This window comes from Salmo salar, chromosome 12 (genome assembly GCF_965601325.2).
Source record: "Salmo salar chromosome 12, fSalSal1, whole genome shotgun sequence".
NCBI lineage: Eukaryota > Metazoa > Chordata > Actinopteri > Salmoniformes > Salmonidae > Salmo > Salmo salar.
The window spans coordinates 52,342,792-52,357,783 of NC_138302.1; the positions used below are offsets into that span (position 1 = coordinate 52,342,792).

General features: G+C 42.3%; 2 protein-coding genes across 2 annotated transcripts; both read left to right on the forward strand.

Annotated features, from left to right (window-relative positions):
- Positions 1–43: 43 nt before the first annotated feature.
- otop1 (otopetrin 1) lies at positions 44–10,510 on the forward strand. The gene is made up of 6 exons (XM_014132058.3): positions 44–4,154; positions 4,459–4,595; positions 5,300–5,358; positions 5,586–5,716; positions 6,834–7,750; positions 8,132–10,510. Exons 1-6 carry the CDS (start codon positions 3,776–3,778, stop codon positions 8,300–8,302), a joined length of 1,794 nt encoding a protein of 597 aa, XP_013987533.1. The 5' UTR covers positions 44–3,775; the 3' UTR covers positions 8,303–10,510.
- A 1,822-nt stretch (positions 10,511–12,332) lies between these two features.
- On the forward strand, positions 12,333–14,549 carry LOC106565315 (D(1B) dopamine receptor). The gene has a single exon (XM_014132263.3). The coding sequence runs from the start codon at positions 12,663–12,665 to the stop codon at positions 13,968–13,970; it is 1,308 nt and encodes a 435-aa protein (XP_013987738.1). The 5' UTR covers positions 12,333–12,662; the 3' UTR covers positions 13,971–14,549.
- The last annotated feature ends 443 nt before the right edge of the window (positions 14,550–14,992 follow it).

Consider the following 14,992-nt stretch of genomic DNA (forward strand, 5'->3'; position numbering starts at 1 on the left):
CTAACTGTTGTGGGATCAGTTATTATAATCTCCTTGAGAAAATCTATAGGCCTACACCTGCAAGATGGTTGTAGAATGAAATACCCTTTAATAACTGCAAGATACACTTGAGCAAGACACCTTAAAACCCTTTACACTCGTAGGAATTGGCCTTATAGGGATAGGGCTAAATTAAAATGTTTCTTACAGAAGTATATGAAAAGCGTATGCATAACCGTGGTAGCAATTAAAAGGGAACAATTTGGAGGTAATGGGAAAATTATTAGACCAAAGGTGAGGACACAACAGTTCATCTGACACAAGACTTAATCCAAATATTACTGTTGATTTTATGTGCATTTTACATTTCCTGTACTTTTCAACACATTTGTTGAGAACAATATCTGAAAATACTCTGTATACATTCAGTAACATGATAAGAATATTCCTGGAAAATGTGGGGTGGTGAGAGGACTAGTCCTAACTCCACGTGGCCACACAACTCTCCAAAATGTGCACAGTTCCTAAGTAATTTAAATGCACTTTTATGATCAAAGAAAAGTCTCCAACTGTGCCGTTGAAGAACTAGAGCAAGCACAATTGTATTTGTTATTGTTTACGCAATCCAAAAACTTCTCAAAACATTAGGAACACCTTCCTAATATTGAGTTGCCCCCCCCAATGTTGCCCTCAGAACAACGTCAATTTGTGGACTACAAGGTGTCGAAAGCGTTCCACAGGGATGCCGGCCAATGTTGACTACAATTCTTCCCACAGTTGTCAAGTTGGCTGGATGTCCTTTGGGTAGTGGACCATTCTTGATACATGGGAAACTGTTGAGTGTGGAAAACCCCAGCTTCGTTGCTGTTCTTGACATACTCAAACTGGTGCGCCCGGCACCACTGGAGGCTGCTGAGGGAGGACGGCTCAAAATGGCTGGAACGGAGCGAATGGAATGGCATCAAATGCATGGAAACCATGTGTTTTGATGTATTTGATCCCATTCCACTGGCTCCGCTCCAGCCATTACCACGAGCCCATCCTCCCCAATTCAGGTGCCACCGACCTCCTGTGCCTACTGACATACCCCCATTCAAAGGCACTTAACTTTTGTTTTGCCCGTTAACCCTCTGAATGGCACACACACAATCCATGTCTCAATTGTCTCAAGGCTTAAAAATCCTTTACCTGTCTCCTCCCCTTCCCTAAAGTGATTGAAGTGGATTGAACATGTGACATCAATAAGGGATCATAGCGTTCTCCTGGTCAGTCTATGTCAATGTTTTGTACACTCAGTGAAAAACGCTATCTGGGTCAGGTGAGCATCATTTGAAAGCTTGTTCTATTGCTAACACGACTAGCTAAGTTATAAAGTACAATGTTAGTGTTTAGGCTTTCACGGGGCAATTCAGAGAAACTGATCGTAATTGTGGTGTGTCTAGAAAGGAGTCGTGTGCATTAGGTGTGTTCAGCGGCACATTTTCATCACAATAGACAAACGGGCTCATTCTGTTCAGAACAACCCAGAGTATGACGCCATGTCATCTCGTAAATAACTATGGACATCATTGTGATCATAAACGTTGACACTGTGTATGACGTGGGTTTCATATGGAAATATGTAGTGCACATTTGGGCTCGGGTGTTTGGCTTGCTTGTGTGACATCATAGTGGTATTTGTCGTCATCCTCAACGTCTCATCTTTAAAAAATACATTAATTCCCTCACTTAGACAACAAACACGTAGCTCAAGTTGCTTAATTAGCGGGAGGGATGTGGGCAACTAATTGTTGCATGCGGTGCTCAAGTTTAGAACTGCTGTCAGTCAAATCCAGCGCTGTGACGTGCAGAGCCTGAGCTTTGATGTCATTTCTAGCATGTTACTGTACAGCAACTGTGTTCCAATTTAGGAGTTTATCAGTGTCCAAAACTGCCATGTTCAACCTGTATATGGGTACAAGTGTAAAGGGCTACCTGCATATTATCTGTCTGTAATAAACAACTATTGCTGGCCTAGAATCGAAAACACTCGACTCCGTCGATCCAAGGGAAGTTTCAAACCTAAATAGGCCTATCTTTGGTTTAATATGAGCACAGGGAAGTTGGAACCCCACCATGCATGCGCGCGCGCTCCACTGGTCAAAATGACCGCCTCCAATCAATTTTAAATGCCCAGAAACAGAATCAATCAGGTTGATGGAATTAACATTTAATGGATGTTTGTTTACTTGACTGATAGGAATCGAGAGCAGTGATTAACGACATGGTGTCATCTCCGATTAGGATTCCCATTCAGAAAGGTTAGCGCTGATGATCACCTCAACTGAGAGTCCATGAGTTTATTTCCTGACGCTTTGACTGCAATGATCAAAACAATGGGTGTAAATACAACAACGGAAACGAAGTTCTGATTGGGCATGTAGAGTAGTATTGAGTTTCGATATAGATCTGCGCCAACCCATCCCATGAGCTAATTGATCATTATTTCATGGTCCTGTATTTGTTTTACGCCTCTCCTGTAAGCACTATTCAATGCACCCTGGTCAATGTATAATTTGCCGCCTATAAAACTGCAGCTATGGCAACATAAAAAGCACCAAAGGGAATTTGGAGTCATGCGTAAAAGGTGTAAACCACTCGGGACAACATCTAGGTCAGGGGTTCCCCGGTCAGATTTTCCCAGAGTTCCCGAAGGATATTGAAATATAATGGCTCCCATTGTTTAACCATTACTCCTACCTGTATCAATTTCACTAAGTGTATCTCACACAATCTATCACACATTGATAGCCTATTGCATGCAATAGGTTATCATGCATTTGATAAATGTGTTTGAGGGGGGGGCACAACAAGTAGACTAGGTTAATCTTGACTACTTATATCCCGCTCACATAAAAATAACAATCCCCTTAGTGCTCTAGATGTTGCCAAAGACGATTCTATTTCATGGTGAGGGGGGCAGGGGAGCAATTCTCATTGAAGATGAGTCCTCCTACTTAAACAAATCCATTTACAAAAAGGACCATTGTAAATTCGACCATTGAAATCCGATTCATTTTTTTTCACTCTTGGAAAGCATAGTTCTTAACCATGACAAGGCAAGTGGAGGTACACGTTTACGGACTATTGGACTGAGGGGCGGTTGGGTACGAGCACATTTGGAGAGTTGGGAACACTCTTAGCCCCATACCTGTAAAACCTCGCCTAAGTGGTTTGACAAATATCGTTTCTTTTTATCTTACACGGGATAACCCCACAAACCGGATTTCAGAGACTTGGATAGCAGTGCTAGTTGGCAACGACTATAGAAACGAGGATCCGTTGACGAAAAAGCTTTTTAGTGATTAAGTTATTCCATGATCACTTAATTTTTTTATGTTTATTAAGTGAATGGCTGGCACTACTAGTCCACCAATTTAGCAAAAAAACGTATGACAGGTCCAACCGGACCACGGGTGGCGGTCACCGATGGCTGAAACTCAATCTATTAATCTGAATTCACCCAGCTAGAGGGTATATGATGCGCTATAAAGTAGCCTAATTTCAGCTAAATGGTCCAGGGTGACAATAGGTTACATCAAACACACCATGTTAGTGAAACTGGACACTGAACGCATGCGAAACAATTGAGACCGTCTTTGGATTGAATCAACATGCAATTGGCACAGTTCCTATCCATTTGCGTCCCCGCCTTGTTGCAACAGGTTGCGCGCTTGGCCTTCCACAAATGCACTTATAGCGCACAGTTTTGACTTTGCTCTTACTTTCAGACTCGAATGTTACAGATTTCGGCGACATGGTTGAGCACGGAGGCCTTGATCTTATGTGTTTAAATAAGTCCTACAGTCACAGTTCCACTACCTCGTCCTCCAGCTCAGAGCGAGAAAAGAAAATATTCACCAAGTTGAAAGTCAGTTTGACTGAGGACTATCCGCAGAAGAACGCGGAGATTCTGAGCGGCCAGTATGGGACTAATTTACTTTTGATCGGCGTGTCGCTGATGCTGGCTATTGCGCACCATGGCGCATCGGTGAAGGAAGAGCACCTGCTGTCGTTTATCACGACCCTCATGATCCTCCAGCTGACATGGATGATATGGTACATCGTGAGCAGAGACAGGCAGAGTAACTTACAGCCAGAAAAGGATGTGCATGCTACTACCTGTTGGATAAGAGGTGACGCTGACACGCATGTTTGGAAGATTTAGTCTTTCCCTTACGTAAAATGGTGTTGCGAATGTATTTATTTGAATCTCGAGGTCGTTATTAGTCCATAGGAATAACGTGGTATTATATTATATCCTCAATGTTTTATATAGTTTAATGCTTCTCAACTAGCTAAATGTGGCGTATTTTCCGAATGTGTTTGTTTTTGGTTTTCAAACATTTTATTGAAATAAATCAAAAGCAATTAAAGGTTCATTTGCATAGTTTCCCGTTTCCACGCAGCCCCATAATAACGAATGTTTCATTGATGTAGGTGGGTTAACTCTTCTTGCGCTCCTCTCGTTGATCATGGATGCCTTCCGAATTGGTTATTTTGTGGGCTATCGATCATGCGTGTCGGCTGTTCTAGGGGTATACCCTATCATCCACGCAACTCACACAATAGCACAGGTAAGATACAACCCCCATTCTATGCTCATTTGATCAGGCTTTTCATTATGGCCTATACTTTCAAGGATTTAGAAAGTGGTCTGTAATTTATAAACGGTTAATTATTCATTTAAAGATAGTTATTTAATAATATGCTTGTGAATGCTCTATTGATTAATACTGTTATTATTGACCGTGCAGCCATTTCAGCTCAGTATTTGCCAAGCAGCTAAATGACAAGCGCACAGTTTAAACCAATATGTTATTAGAGCCTACAATTGCAATGTACATAGGCTAAGTAACAATTAACCGCTTATAAACCATGAATAAACCCCTTTGTCCTCTTAAATATGTAAAGTGTTACAGGTAAGCTGGCTGCTCTGTTTGATAAGTTATTGAGTAATGGTATCGACATTCCACTTAAACAGGTATAGTGCTTTGTCTTGAAGTGGAATAATGTAAGCTTTGTTACTCGGCAAGAAAGAGAGTTGTCTGTACAACATAATCCTGTCATTGTCCATGTTATTGGAGTCTAATGTAGCACAGGCAGAGTTCATCCATCAGCTGAGAGGTGCTTGACATGGCCTTCACATTCTGATGATTCATTTTCACCGGCCAAATGAAAGCCTTCACCAGAAATGGAATGTTTTTGGTATTTTTTTTGGTATTATATAGTGTGTCTTGTCAGTGCTATGATACAAATATAATTTAGAGTTTTGTTTTAGGTGCATTTCCTTTGGTTTCACATCAAGGATGTCATCAAGACCTTCGAGACCTTTGAAAGGTATTGTGAAATCTAATAAACCAGTATTTTGAGATTGTCGCAACCCATGCACCCCTCTCAAGCCTAAGGTTAAGGTGTGTTTAGGTTATACTCAAGTACATTTTTCATTGGTGCAATTTATTAAAACAGTTGATGAGTTTATTTATCCTGTTATAAACATTGTACTAATTTAAAGTGTCATTGTAAATTCATATTGTTCCATTTTGTTTCATGTGTGTTTCCCTCAGATTTGGCGTCATCCATGCAGTCTTCACCAACCTGCTACTGTGGTGCAACGGTGTGATGTCTGAGGCTGAGCACTTCCTAAACAACCACAAGAGAAGACTCTCTTCCCTGGGCTATGTAAACCTCACCATAGGTAAGGGGACCAGGGGTCGAGTGGCTGCTTGTACCCAAAGAAAAACAATAGTTCACTTGAGAAGCTCACTTCATTGGATGAAAGACAGGGGTGCGAGGGGGGTTGGAGGGGAAGGTGGGATGGATTAGGCAGTCCGGCAGGTCTTGTTTGTGTCGAACGCCTCTCTCTTAGGTTTCACGAGACATGCACGGTCGCTGGACCCCCCCCCCCCCCCCACCCCCCCAGCTCTAGCGACCTCAGACGCCTTTGTCCCAGGCCGGGCTGCTCCCAAGGGCGCTGCAATTACAGTAACTGATACATCTTAAGCCGTGGCTGCTCCACCGGCCCCCTCATATCCGGCCGACTCCGAGGCTGACTGTGCCGCTGTTGTTCCCTTTTTAATTAAAGAGAACAGGGCCGTAGTGGTACCCTTTGGGAAGGGGGTCGTGAGTGGGTAGAGATAGTGGTGCTTCAGGGTTGAGTTTAAAAGCAGTCTCTAGAGGGCAGCACTAGGAAAGAGTAGTAAAAAATGGTAGGGGCTTCAAGTACAAAGGGAAGCATTATTTTGAGGAAAGACTGGAAGTCATTGTATACCATTTTGTGGAATTGTGTATTTTGGTGTTCAGAAGGTTGATTGATACACTTGATCCACCAACCTGATGATCCTCATCACACATGTGAAGAGCAGTTTGTGGGAATATTTATCAGACCACCCACTGGTACATGAAGGATTGTCAAAGTTGAAATGACTGGGACATTGACCTGGGAGGCCCAAACAGGACATTTTCTCTATATTCCTGTCCAGATCAATTCATTTGGTAAATAACCGAGTTCTAAATTAAATTCCTACCTCCCTTTAAAGTGTATTGTTGCTTTAGACTCTGATGGCAAGTAATTGATTCATTATGTTATATAAGACACAAAGAAAACAACTGGCTTCATGCAAAAAAACGTTGAAATATACTTTATTGCCATACATAATTTATTTTGTTATATTTGAACAGTTTACATCCTCTGTGTAGTCTACTTGTATACACAAACTGGAGGCCACTGTTTTGTAAAGTACATTATGGTTGCAGAAGTGCGATTTCACTGTGCTTGAAACTGACAAGATATTGTTTTTTTCTATGTGTTTCAGTGGATATGGAGCCTCACTGTAATTGCACTACCAGCGCCTGCTCCATGTTCTCCAACAGCCTCTACTACCTATACCCCTTCAACATAGAGTACCACATCTTTGTCTCTGCAATGCTCTTCGTCATGTGGAAGAACATAGGGCGCAGCATTGACCTCCAGTACAACCGGAAAAGGCCAGCTACCAGGACCCAGGGGCTGGTGGTCGGCCCCATCCTGGGTCTTGTCGCCTTGGCCAGCACCATCGGCGTGCTGGTGGTCTACATCATCCATGTGGAAGAGTCGATGGACACCCGGGAGTCGGCCATCGCAATGTTCTACTGCTACGGCATTGTCATGCTGGTGTTCATGTGCTCGGCCGGGGCCACGGGTCTGCTCATATACCGTGCCGACCCTATGCCTATGGACACCACCAAGAACCCCTCGCGGACGCTGGACACAGAGATCCTATTCGGATCGTCAGTGGGCTCCTGGCTCATGTCCTGGTGCAGCGTGGTGGCTGTGGCAGCCTCAAGCAGCAGCCCGAGCTACCGCTGGACCAACCTGATGTACTCACTGCTCATTGTCCTGGAGAAGTACATCCAGAACCTGTTCATCATAGAGTCCCTCTACCGCCAGCGGGAGGACGGTGAGAGGGACGACGCTGAGGCGGCGGGGCCAGTGCCAGAGATCTTCTCTGTGACCTCCTCCTTGGCTCCGCCCTACAACGGCATCATCAACCGGGCGTACGAGAACCCAGACAAGGGCTGTGTCACGCTGGAGAACGAGCAGGTGGAGAACGGACAGGTTTACGGCACATTCAGCACACGGAAACATTCAGCAGTGCCCCTGCACGCCGGGAACAACGTGGCGGAGACCCCGAGCAAGAAGAGGCAGATTCTGAAGAACATTGCTGTGTTCCTCTTCATGTGCAACATCTCAGTAAGCTTGCTGGTTTTTTTTTTACTTATAATTTATAATTTATTTATTGATAATAGTTAGCATTGACTCAAACACATAGGATTCCCCATTTCTTACCCTACTAGCTACTCTTATTCTCTACCTCTCGATTCCCACGGGGGACCAGTACGGAGAAAAAAATGTATGAAATATATGCATTCACTACTGTAAGTCACTCTGGATAAGAGCGTCTGCTAAATGACTAAAATGTAAATGTAAATGTACCTTTAATGCAATGTTCCAGTAGGGAAATGTATTGTGTGTGAGTTTATGAAAATACAAGGCGTATTCACCACACACAAAAAAACAAAAAACAACAACAACAAGTTAAGTTTAACCTTACTTGGTATCTCCTCACTGCAGCTCTGGATCCTCCCCGCCTTCGGCTGCAGACCCCAGTATGACAACGGCCTGGAGCAGGAGACGTTTGGCTTCACCATATGGACAACGGTTCTCAATTTTGCCGTGCCCATGAACCTCTTTTACCGCATGCACTCTGTGGCCTCCCTCTTCGAAGTCTTCCGAAGGGTGTGACAAGACAAAGAGGGACCGACAAGACGACGCAACATGCACAAGAACACTTGTCACCAAGGGCTCCATAGAGGAAATTAATAGCAACACAGGTCAACCTTTCAGGAGGAGCTTTTGTCATGTACTTTAGACTTCTAAATAAGCATTGAAACTTGTCAGTTTAGGGGGCTTATACTAGATGAGATGTCCCTTGTAGCGATGCATCTTCGGAAACATTTTATAGCACCGGATATAAACAACAAATTACATTGACATCAGACCATGGATTCAAATAGTATTCGGAATCTTTCAAATACTTTAGCTGTGGTTGCTTGAGCTGGCCTGGCACATTGTAACCAATGGAATAGCCCCAAATGTGCAAGAACTGATCCCCTGCCCCGGAAGGCTCACCCAAAACGCCAAAGTCTTTGAAAGATTTCAAATAGTATTTGCTTTGCTGTGTGTTGCTGCACTGAAAAGTGAAATTGACATTTGAATTTAGGTCTCTGTTATAACAAGTGTTTGGGTTCGTCTTTTGATGTTCATCAAAGTTTTGTTGAACGCGTTATTAAACGCGTATGTAATAGTTTAGTGTCGTTCGTCTCTCAGATCTAGTACAGATGTAAGCCAGGCTATGTATGAATGCGTCATGAGAGTGGAGCATGATAAGTGATGATACATGATGAAAGTAGATGGCGCAGTGAAACAACTTATATCGAAATGCCATGCCACATTAATTTTTCAAATCCTGTATCATGGTGAGACTAGTGGGACTCGTCCCCGGTTGCTCTGATTTCACACACACACCACTGTGTTTGCAGCAGTACTCCAACATCATAGAGAAGCCAAAGAAGCTCTCTCGGCCTCGATTATTTAACGTCACATAAGAACTGTACTATGGATTGTAAAGATGACGTGCAACTGTAAAAGCCTTAAAGGTTTTAGTTGTTTTTTTTGTGTTGCCATTTTTATGTATATTTCAAATGCACATACTGTCATGGAGGATGTTCTCAGTGGTCAGAAAAATACACAGGAAACTCAACACTTCTGTGTCAAACACTTGAACTACTTGGCTGGCCACAGTCTAGAGTCCTACATGTACTGTAGTATAGGGCAGCGCTAGACTTTGATTGCTCTTCGGTGTAATATTGGACTGTAGTTCTCAATCTCTCTAAAAAGTCAATTGGACTGTAGTTCTCAGAATCGCCAACAAATGAACACTGGACTGTAGTTCTCACTATCTTTCGCAAACGTCTCATTGTATTGACTGTCCTCAATCATGACTTGTTGACATCATTCCGTGTATATTTGATGACATACACATACAGTTGAATGCTGTACAGTGTTGACTGATCTTTAATGCTAGTAGCTCTACTTTCCTTTTAGTTATAGTTCTTCTTTTAATGAACCTCAAATGTGGTTTCCTTAAATATATTTAACATTTCAATAATTGTTATGGAACTCAAATTGCCTAAGAAACCCGCCTGGGAGTGTGTGGAGCGTGCCCCAATCCCCACTGATGTATTCCCTGGACCCATATTAATAAGCCTAGTTCTGGACTAAAACAAATGCTCAATGGAGAATCTCCATTGAAAGTGTCCGTAAACTTGCCACCGGCCGACAGTGTGCCCCATTTGCTCTCCCACTCCATAATGTTGGTGAAGAGACTAAGTACTATTTTAAAGGGACAATCTGCAGTTCAAACAACACCAAAGCGTTTTCCACCCTGCCACTGTTTCGGTAAACAGCGGAAGAATGGGGCGGTTATTATGTCATTGAAAAGGGAAACGATACAATATTTGCACAGATCAGTATATACTGTATTGACTGACATGCATTTTCCAAAAAGCAAATATGTTGCTTCAAACTGAAACAACTCTGAAACTGAACCAAATATCTTGATTGATGTAGTTTTGAAAAGTAAGCGTTGACAATAATCTTAACCTGTGATGTTGTTGATCGATTTTGTGATGAATTAGTGAAATGTAGTGCTACTGTATGGTTCATTTTTGGACAACATATTTAGGCTGTAGGGACTATCAGAAAACTGTGAGTTCTACATTGGTGCTAACTACTGTACTTGTTTTCAGTTGTACGTGCCAATCTGTGGCCAATGCTTATTGGTAAACCTGCACCAATACTATATCCTCCCTGTGTACATATCTGAACGTAGATTAAAGCGAATGTACATAAAGACTCCTGGCTCTGTAATAAAAATGATTTTGAAACTGACATTTTAAGTTAAAAGAAATGACATACATTCAGGCTATTATCTACAGTGAAGTTATGAAGATATAACTCACATAAAACATATGTACATGCATGGGTCCTATAACCCACTGCTGGTAGGGGACCCTGGTTTCTCTTGCTCGATATTTGCACGTTAGCTAAAAGTTCATCAATTCACTGTGGACCTTCATCAGAGCATATAGGCCTATGTAGCATAGCTCAATGCTCAAATAGCAGAAACTATGTTCTTTCACCACAACAGTTAAAACAAGATTTTTGGAAACAAGATGAATCAATTTGCCTCGTTATAGAACTCTGGGAATATAGGCCTAAAGTTCTCACCCCGTCTTAGTTGATCCTGCTAATTATTTGAATTTCCTAACCATTTTCTAACTTGCTAAAATGTCGTCTTGATGGAATAGCTGGCCACGTGGTGGCGACAAATGTTAACTTTCTAGCCGACTATGCGTTAGTGCGTAAAACCTCGGAATCAGATACATTGAAAAAGGTTGTTGCCCAATTCCAAGCGTGCTATATTATCTTTGTATTCAACTCTTCAATAAAGGTCAGCGAATGTAAAATTTTGCAATCACCCATTTTGGTCAGTTAGCCTAGTCCCATTGTTTGTTGAATGGAATTGCTAAATCATTTCAAAACAGTTTGTGACTATATTCCCTAGGTGTTTTACAAATGATTTGGATATAGCCTATTTATTATCTGAATTATGTCAATCATAATTTCAAATGCAGAGTATTATCTGAATATAATTAATGCTCTATAGATAAGCATATACTAGCCTATTATAAATAGTTAACATTAAAATGTTCCATTTGTATACATCTTTGTCATTCATTGACATTGTGCAGGTAGGGCACAGGGGCTGGCAAATCTCTTTTGTTTGGTAAACTCTCCCTCTCTATATTCAAGGACGGTGAAAGTCAGTAAAAAAAAAAGACTGATCATTTGCACAAATTTCCATGAATGAAAGAAGTAAATCATGTCAGAATTCGACATAACATATCCTAGATTTTACTCGACAGAATTTTACAGGACGCTGAGAGATTATGTCGATGGTGCATCAAATCGATTTGACAGGCATGTTGTTGACACAGCTAAAAATAAAGACGACGTTTAAAAGACGGAAACTGCCAACGCAAGAGAGAATACACTGCAAATGCAGATGTTGCAGTGCACTAAGTTATTGTGTTTCTACTTGCACGTCGAGTGTGAGAGTGAGTCACCTAGGATGTCTAGCCTGAAGTTGAAATTAAACTGAAAACATCACGCTCACTCCAAACGCGTCGTGCATTATTTGGAGAGAGCTGTACTATTAATTGCTCACAACGTAGTCTAGTGATGACCTTTATAAATGTATGACTTATATGCAATGTTTGTTTTCACACAAATAACGTCGATTAACAATACAATTCCATCCACAAAAGGCTAATTCTAAAACAAGTATCGTGCGTAAAATTTGCATTCCTGAGGGAGAGTTGTCTCATGTGCAATTTCAGCACCACTGACAGCACCCCTGGATATTACTATTCATTATCCCCACAGCAAAGAAATGCTCCATCATTTTTTCACTGTTTATAGAAAAGTATAGATTAAATAAAAAAACACATTCACTCAGACCTACATTTATCAAATTGAATTGTTGCTTTTGAAGAACAGAAACCCACAACTGGAGTATGGGGGGAGGGTGGGGGGGGGGGGGGGGGGGGTGCGCGCGCGCGTTGTCTCAGGGGACTCCCTCCCTTCTCAAAGCGCTCACGAACTCAAAATAGCCTCGACCAACAGTGTCAGTGCTGCTGTCTTACTTTGGCAAGGCAGGTCAGACGACACGCGAGGTAATAACATGCGGTCGCCAACGCACTTCAATCTATTGGCGCACCGAACGCTCTGTTCGGTTCAGCATGGATGCAACACATTTGTCGCAAATTCACTAAGCAATCTCAAATCCTTTGTTTGTATATTTATTTCAAATAGAATGGCTGACGAAGGGACGACAGAGCACCTTGAGTTGGTTACTACTGCGTCCTCAGACGCGCATGGCGCAATGGACTGGCTTTCCACTTGAGAGGACACAGAGAACCCTGCGAAATACAACTCAGTGCATAAGAACCACTCCGTCCCGTTATCTCTTGGGGAGATTATGTGGAACTCGACCGAATCGGAGGGAACATCCGACGGTGGAAAGGAACTGGTCATCCGGACAGTGACGGGCTGTTTGCTCTCACTGCTCATCCTATGGACACTGCTGGGAAACCTTATGGTGTGCTCTGCCGTGCTACGAATTCGGCAATTACGAAGTAAAGTGACCAACATTTTCATCGTTTCTTTGGCTGTGTCGGATTTATTCGTTGCAATTCTGGTGATGCCATGGAAAGCTGTGGCTGAGGTGGCGGGGTATTGGCCATTTGGCACTTTTTGTAATTACTGGGTGGCGTTTGACATTATGTGCTCAACTGCGTCTATCCTCAACCTCTGCATTATCAGCGTGGATAGATACTGGGCCATATCAAGTCCATTCCGCTACGAGAGAAAAATGACCCAACGAGTTGCCTTTGTGATGATAAGCGTCACGTGGACTTTGTCTGTTCTCATTTCATTCATACCCGTCCAACTGAACTGGCACAAAGCCAGCGAAGACGAAATAGTTAGAGCGCATAACGCCTCCTTGGGTCAAGTAGAGGAAAACTGTGACTCTAGCCTCAACAGAGAATACGCCATATCGTCATCTTTAATAAGTTTCTACATACCCGTAGCAATTATGATTGTGACATACACGAGAATATATCGGATTGCTCAGATTCAAATCAGGACTATAGCTTCCCTAGAGCGCGCGGCAGAGCACGCCACAAGTTGCAGGACCAACAGACTCGAGTGCCAACACCACAATACCTTGAAAACGTCTATTAAAAGGGAAACCAAAGTTTTAAAAACGTTATCGATCATTATGGGTGTTTTTGTGTGTTGTTGGTTACCTTTTTTTATTTTGAACTGCATAGTTCCATTCTGTGACAAACCACAGACTGACCAAGATGCAGGTCTCCCGTGCGTCAGCGAGACAACATTTGACGTCTTCGTGTGGTTTGGCTGGACTAATTCATCCATGAATCCTATTATTTACGCTTTTAATGCAGAGTTCAGAAAAGCATTTGCCAGTCTGCTGGGTTGTCGTAATTTCTGCTCCAGCACACCAGTTGAAACTGTGAACATTAGCAACGAGTTGGTCTCCTATAACCAGGACACACTTGTCCATAAAGAAATCGTGAACGCCTACGTCAATATGATCCCCAACGTAGTGGAATGCATTGAGCACGAGGACACGTTTGACAGGATATCACAGTTAACTCACAACAATGAAAATGGCACCGACTCCGTTTGTGACTTGGGCGATTGCGAGGAAGAGATTAGCATCGACAGGATGACACCATTTACCCCCAACGGTTTACATTGAATTCACTTGTCTCACCTCATGCGTAAGAGGATGTGTTGCTTCAATCAGATATTTGAGATGTGGTGTTGTTGTCCCATGCTGAAAAGTGACGTAAATTTGTGTCTTATATGAGAAAACACCAGTCTTTGTTTATTCATATGATCTCTAAAGTTGATAGCTTCTATGTATTTGGAGCAGCAGATGTATTGAAACCAGTTGCTCCAATTGGTACAAGTTACCCAAGATGGTATTCAGAAATTACTGCTAGTCATTATCCGATCAATGACAGTGGGACCGCCGTCCTACAGACTATGGAAAATATGGTAAGCCTTACAGGCGCAGTGTAACCACATGCAGTTGTGTAAATGCCTTATTTATTCTGGGAAAGAGTGCAATATCGTTTTTAAAACAAGGGGAATGTTAAAGGATTGCAAAATGTTTAATTTACATGAGGCCAAAATATTAAAAGTGCTTACTCTCTCTCTCTGATGTCTCGCGCGCACACATAAACACACACACACACACACACACACACACACACACACACACACACACACACACACACACACACACACACACACACACACACACACACACACACACACACACAAATAAAAAATCTCCCTGCTCTGCACGTACACTGAAGTAACTGCACATTAGACAAAGCATTCTCAATCGAATTATGCACCTGCAGCAGCAGACATCTTATAGGCTTGACTTTACCCATAATAAATCCACACCGGTCCAAAGCTAATTAGGAACTGTTGGAAACCTTCCTTTGAGTGATTATGGCGAACACCTTCCAAGTATGATGGGCTTAAGGCCAGGTACCCCCCCCTTAATCATATCACAATCAACTTTTACCAGTTGAATGTGGACACAATTATAATATTGTTTTGTATATATTTTTATGAAATATTTTTTTTAAATGCGCAAATTAGGTGACCTCGTTACATATCACGCAAATCTATTTTTCTGGACACTGGATGAAGTCAGCCTAAATATTTTGGTTTCATTTTGTTAAAACTCCAGGATCAGTTGTA

Coding starts and splice junctions, on each gene's coding strand:
- LOC106565315 (XM_014132263.3), top strand. CDS start 12,663: ATGTGGAACTCGACCGAATCGGAGGGAACATCCGACGGTGGAAAGGAA.
- otop1 (XM_014132058.3), top strand. CDS start 3,776: ATGGTTGAGCACGGAGGCCTTGATCTTATGTGTTTAAATAAGTCCTAC. Junction 5,359..5,585: donor ACCTTCGAGACCTTTGAAAG/GTATTGTGAAAT, acceptor TGTTTCCCTCAG/ATTTGGCGTCATCCATGCAG. Junction 7,751..8,131: donor TCTTCATGTGCAACATCTCA/GTAAGCTTGCTG, acceptor TCCTCACTGCAG/CTCTGGATCCTCCCCGCCTT.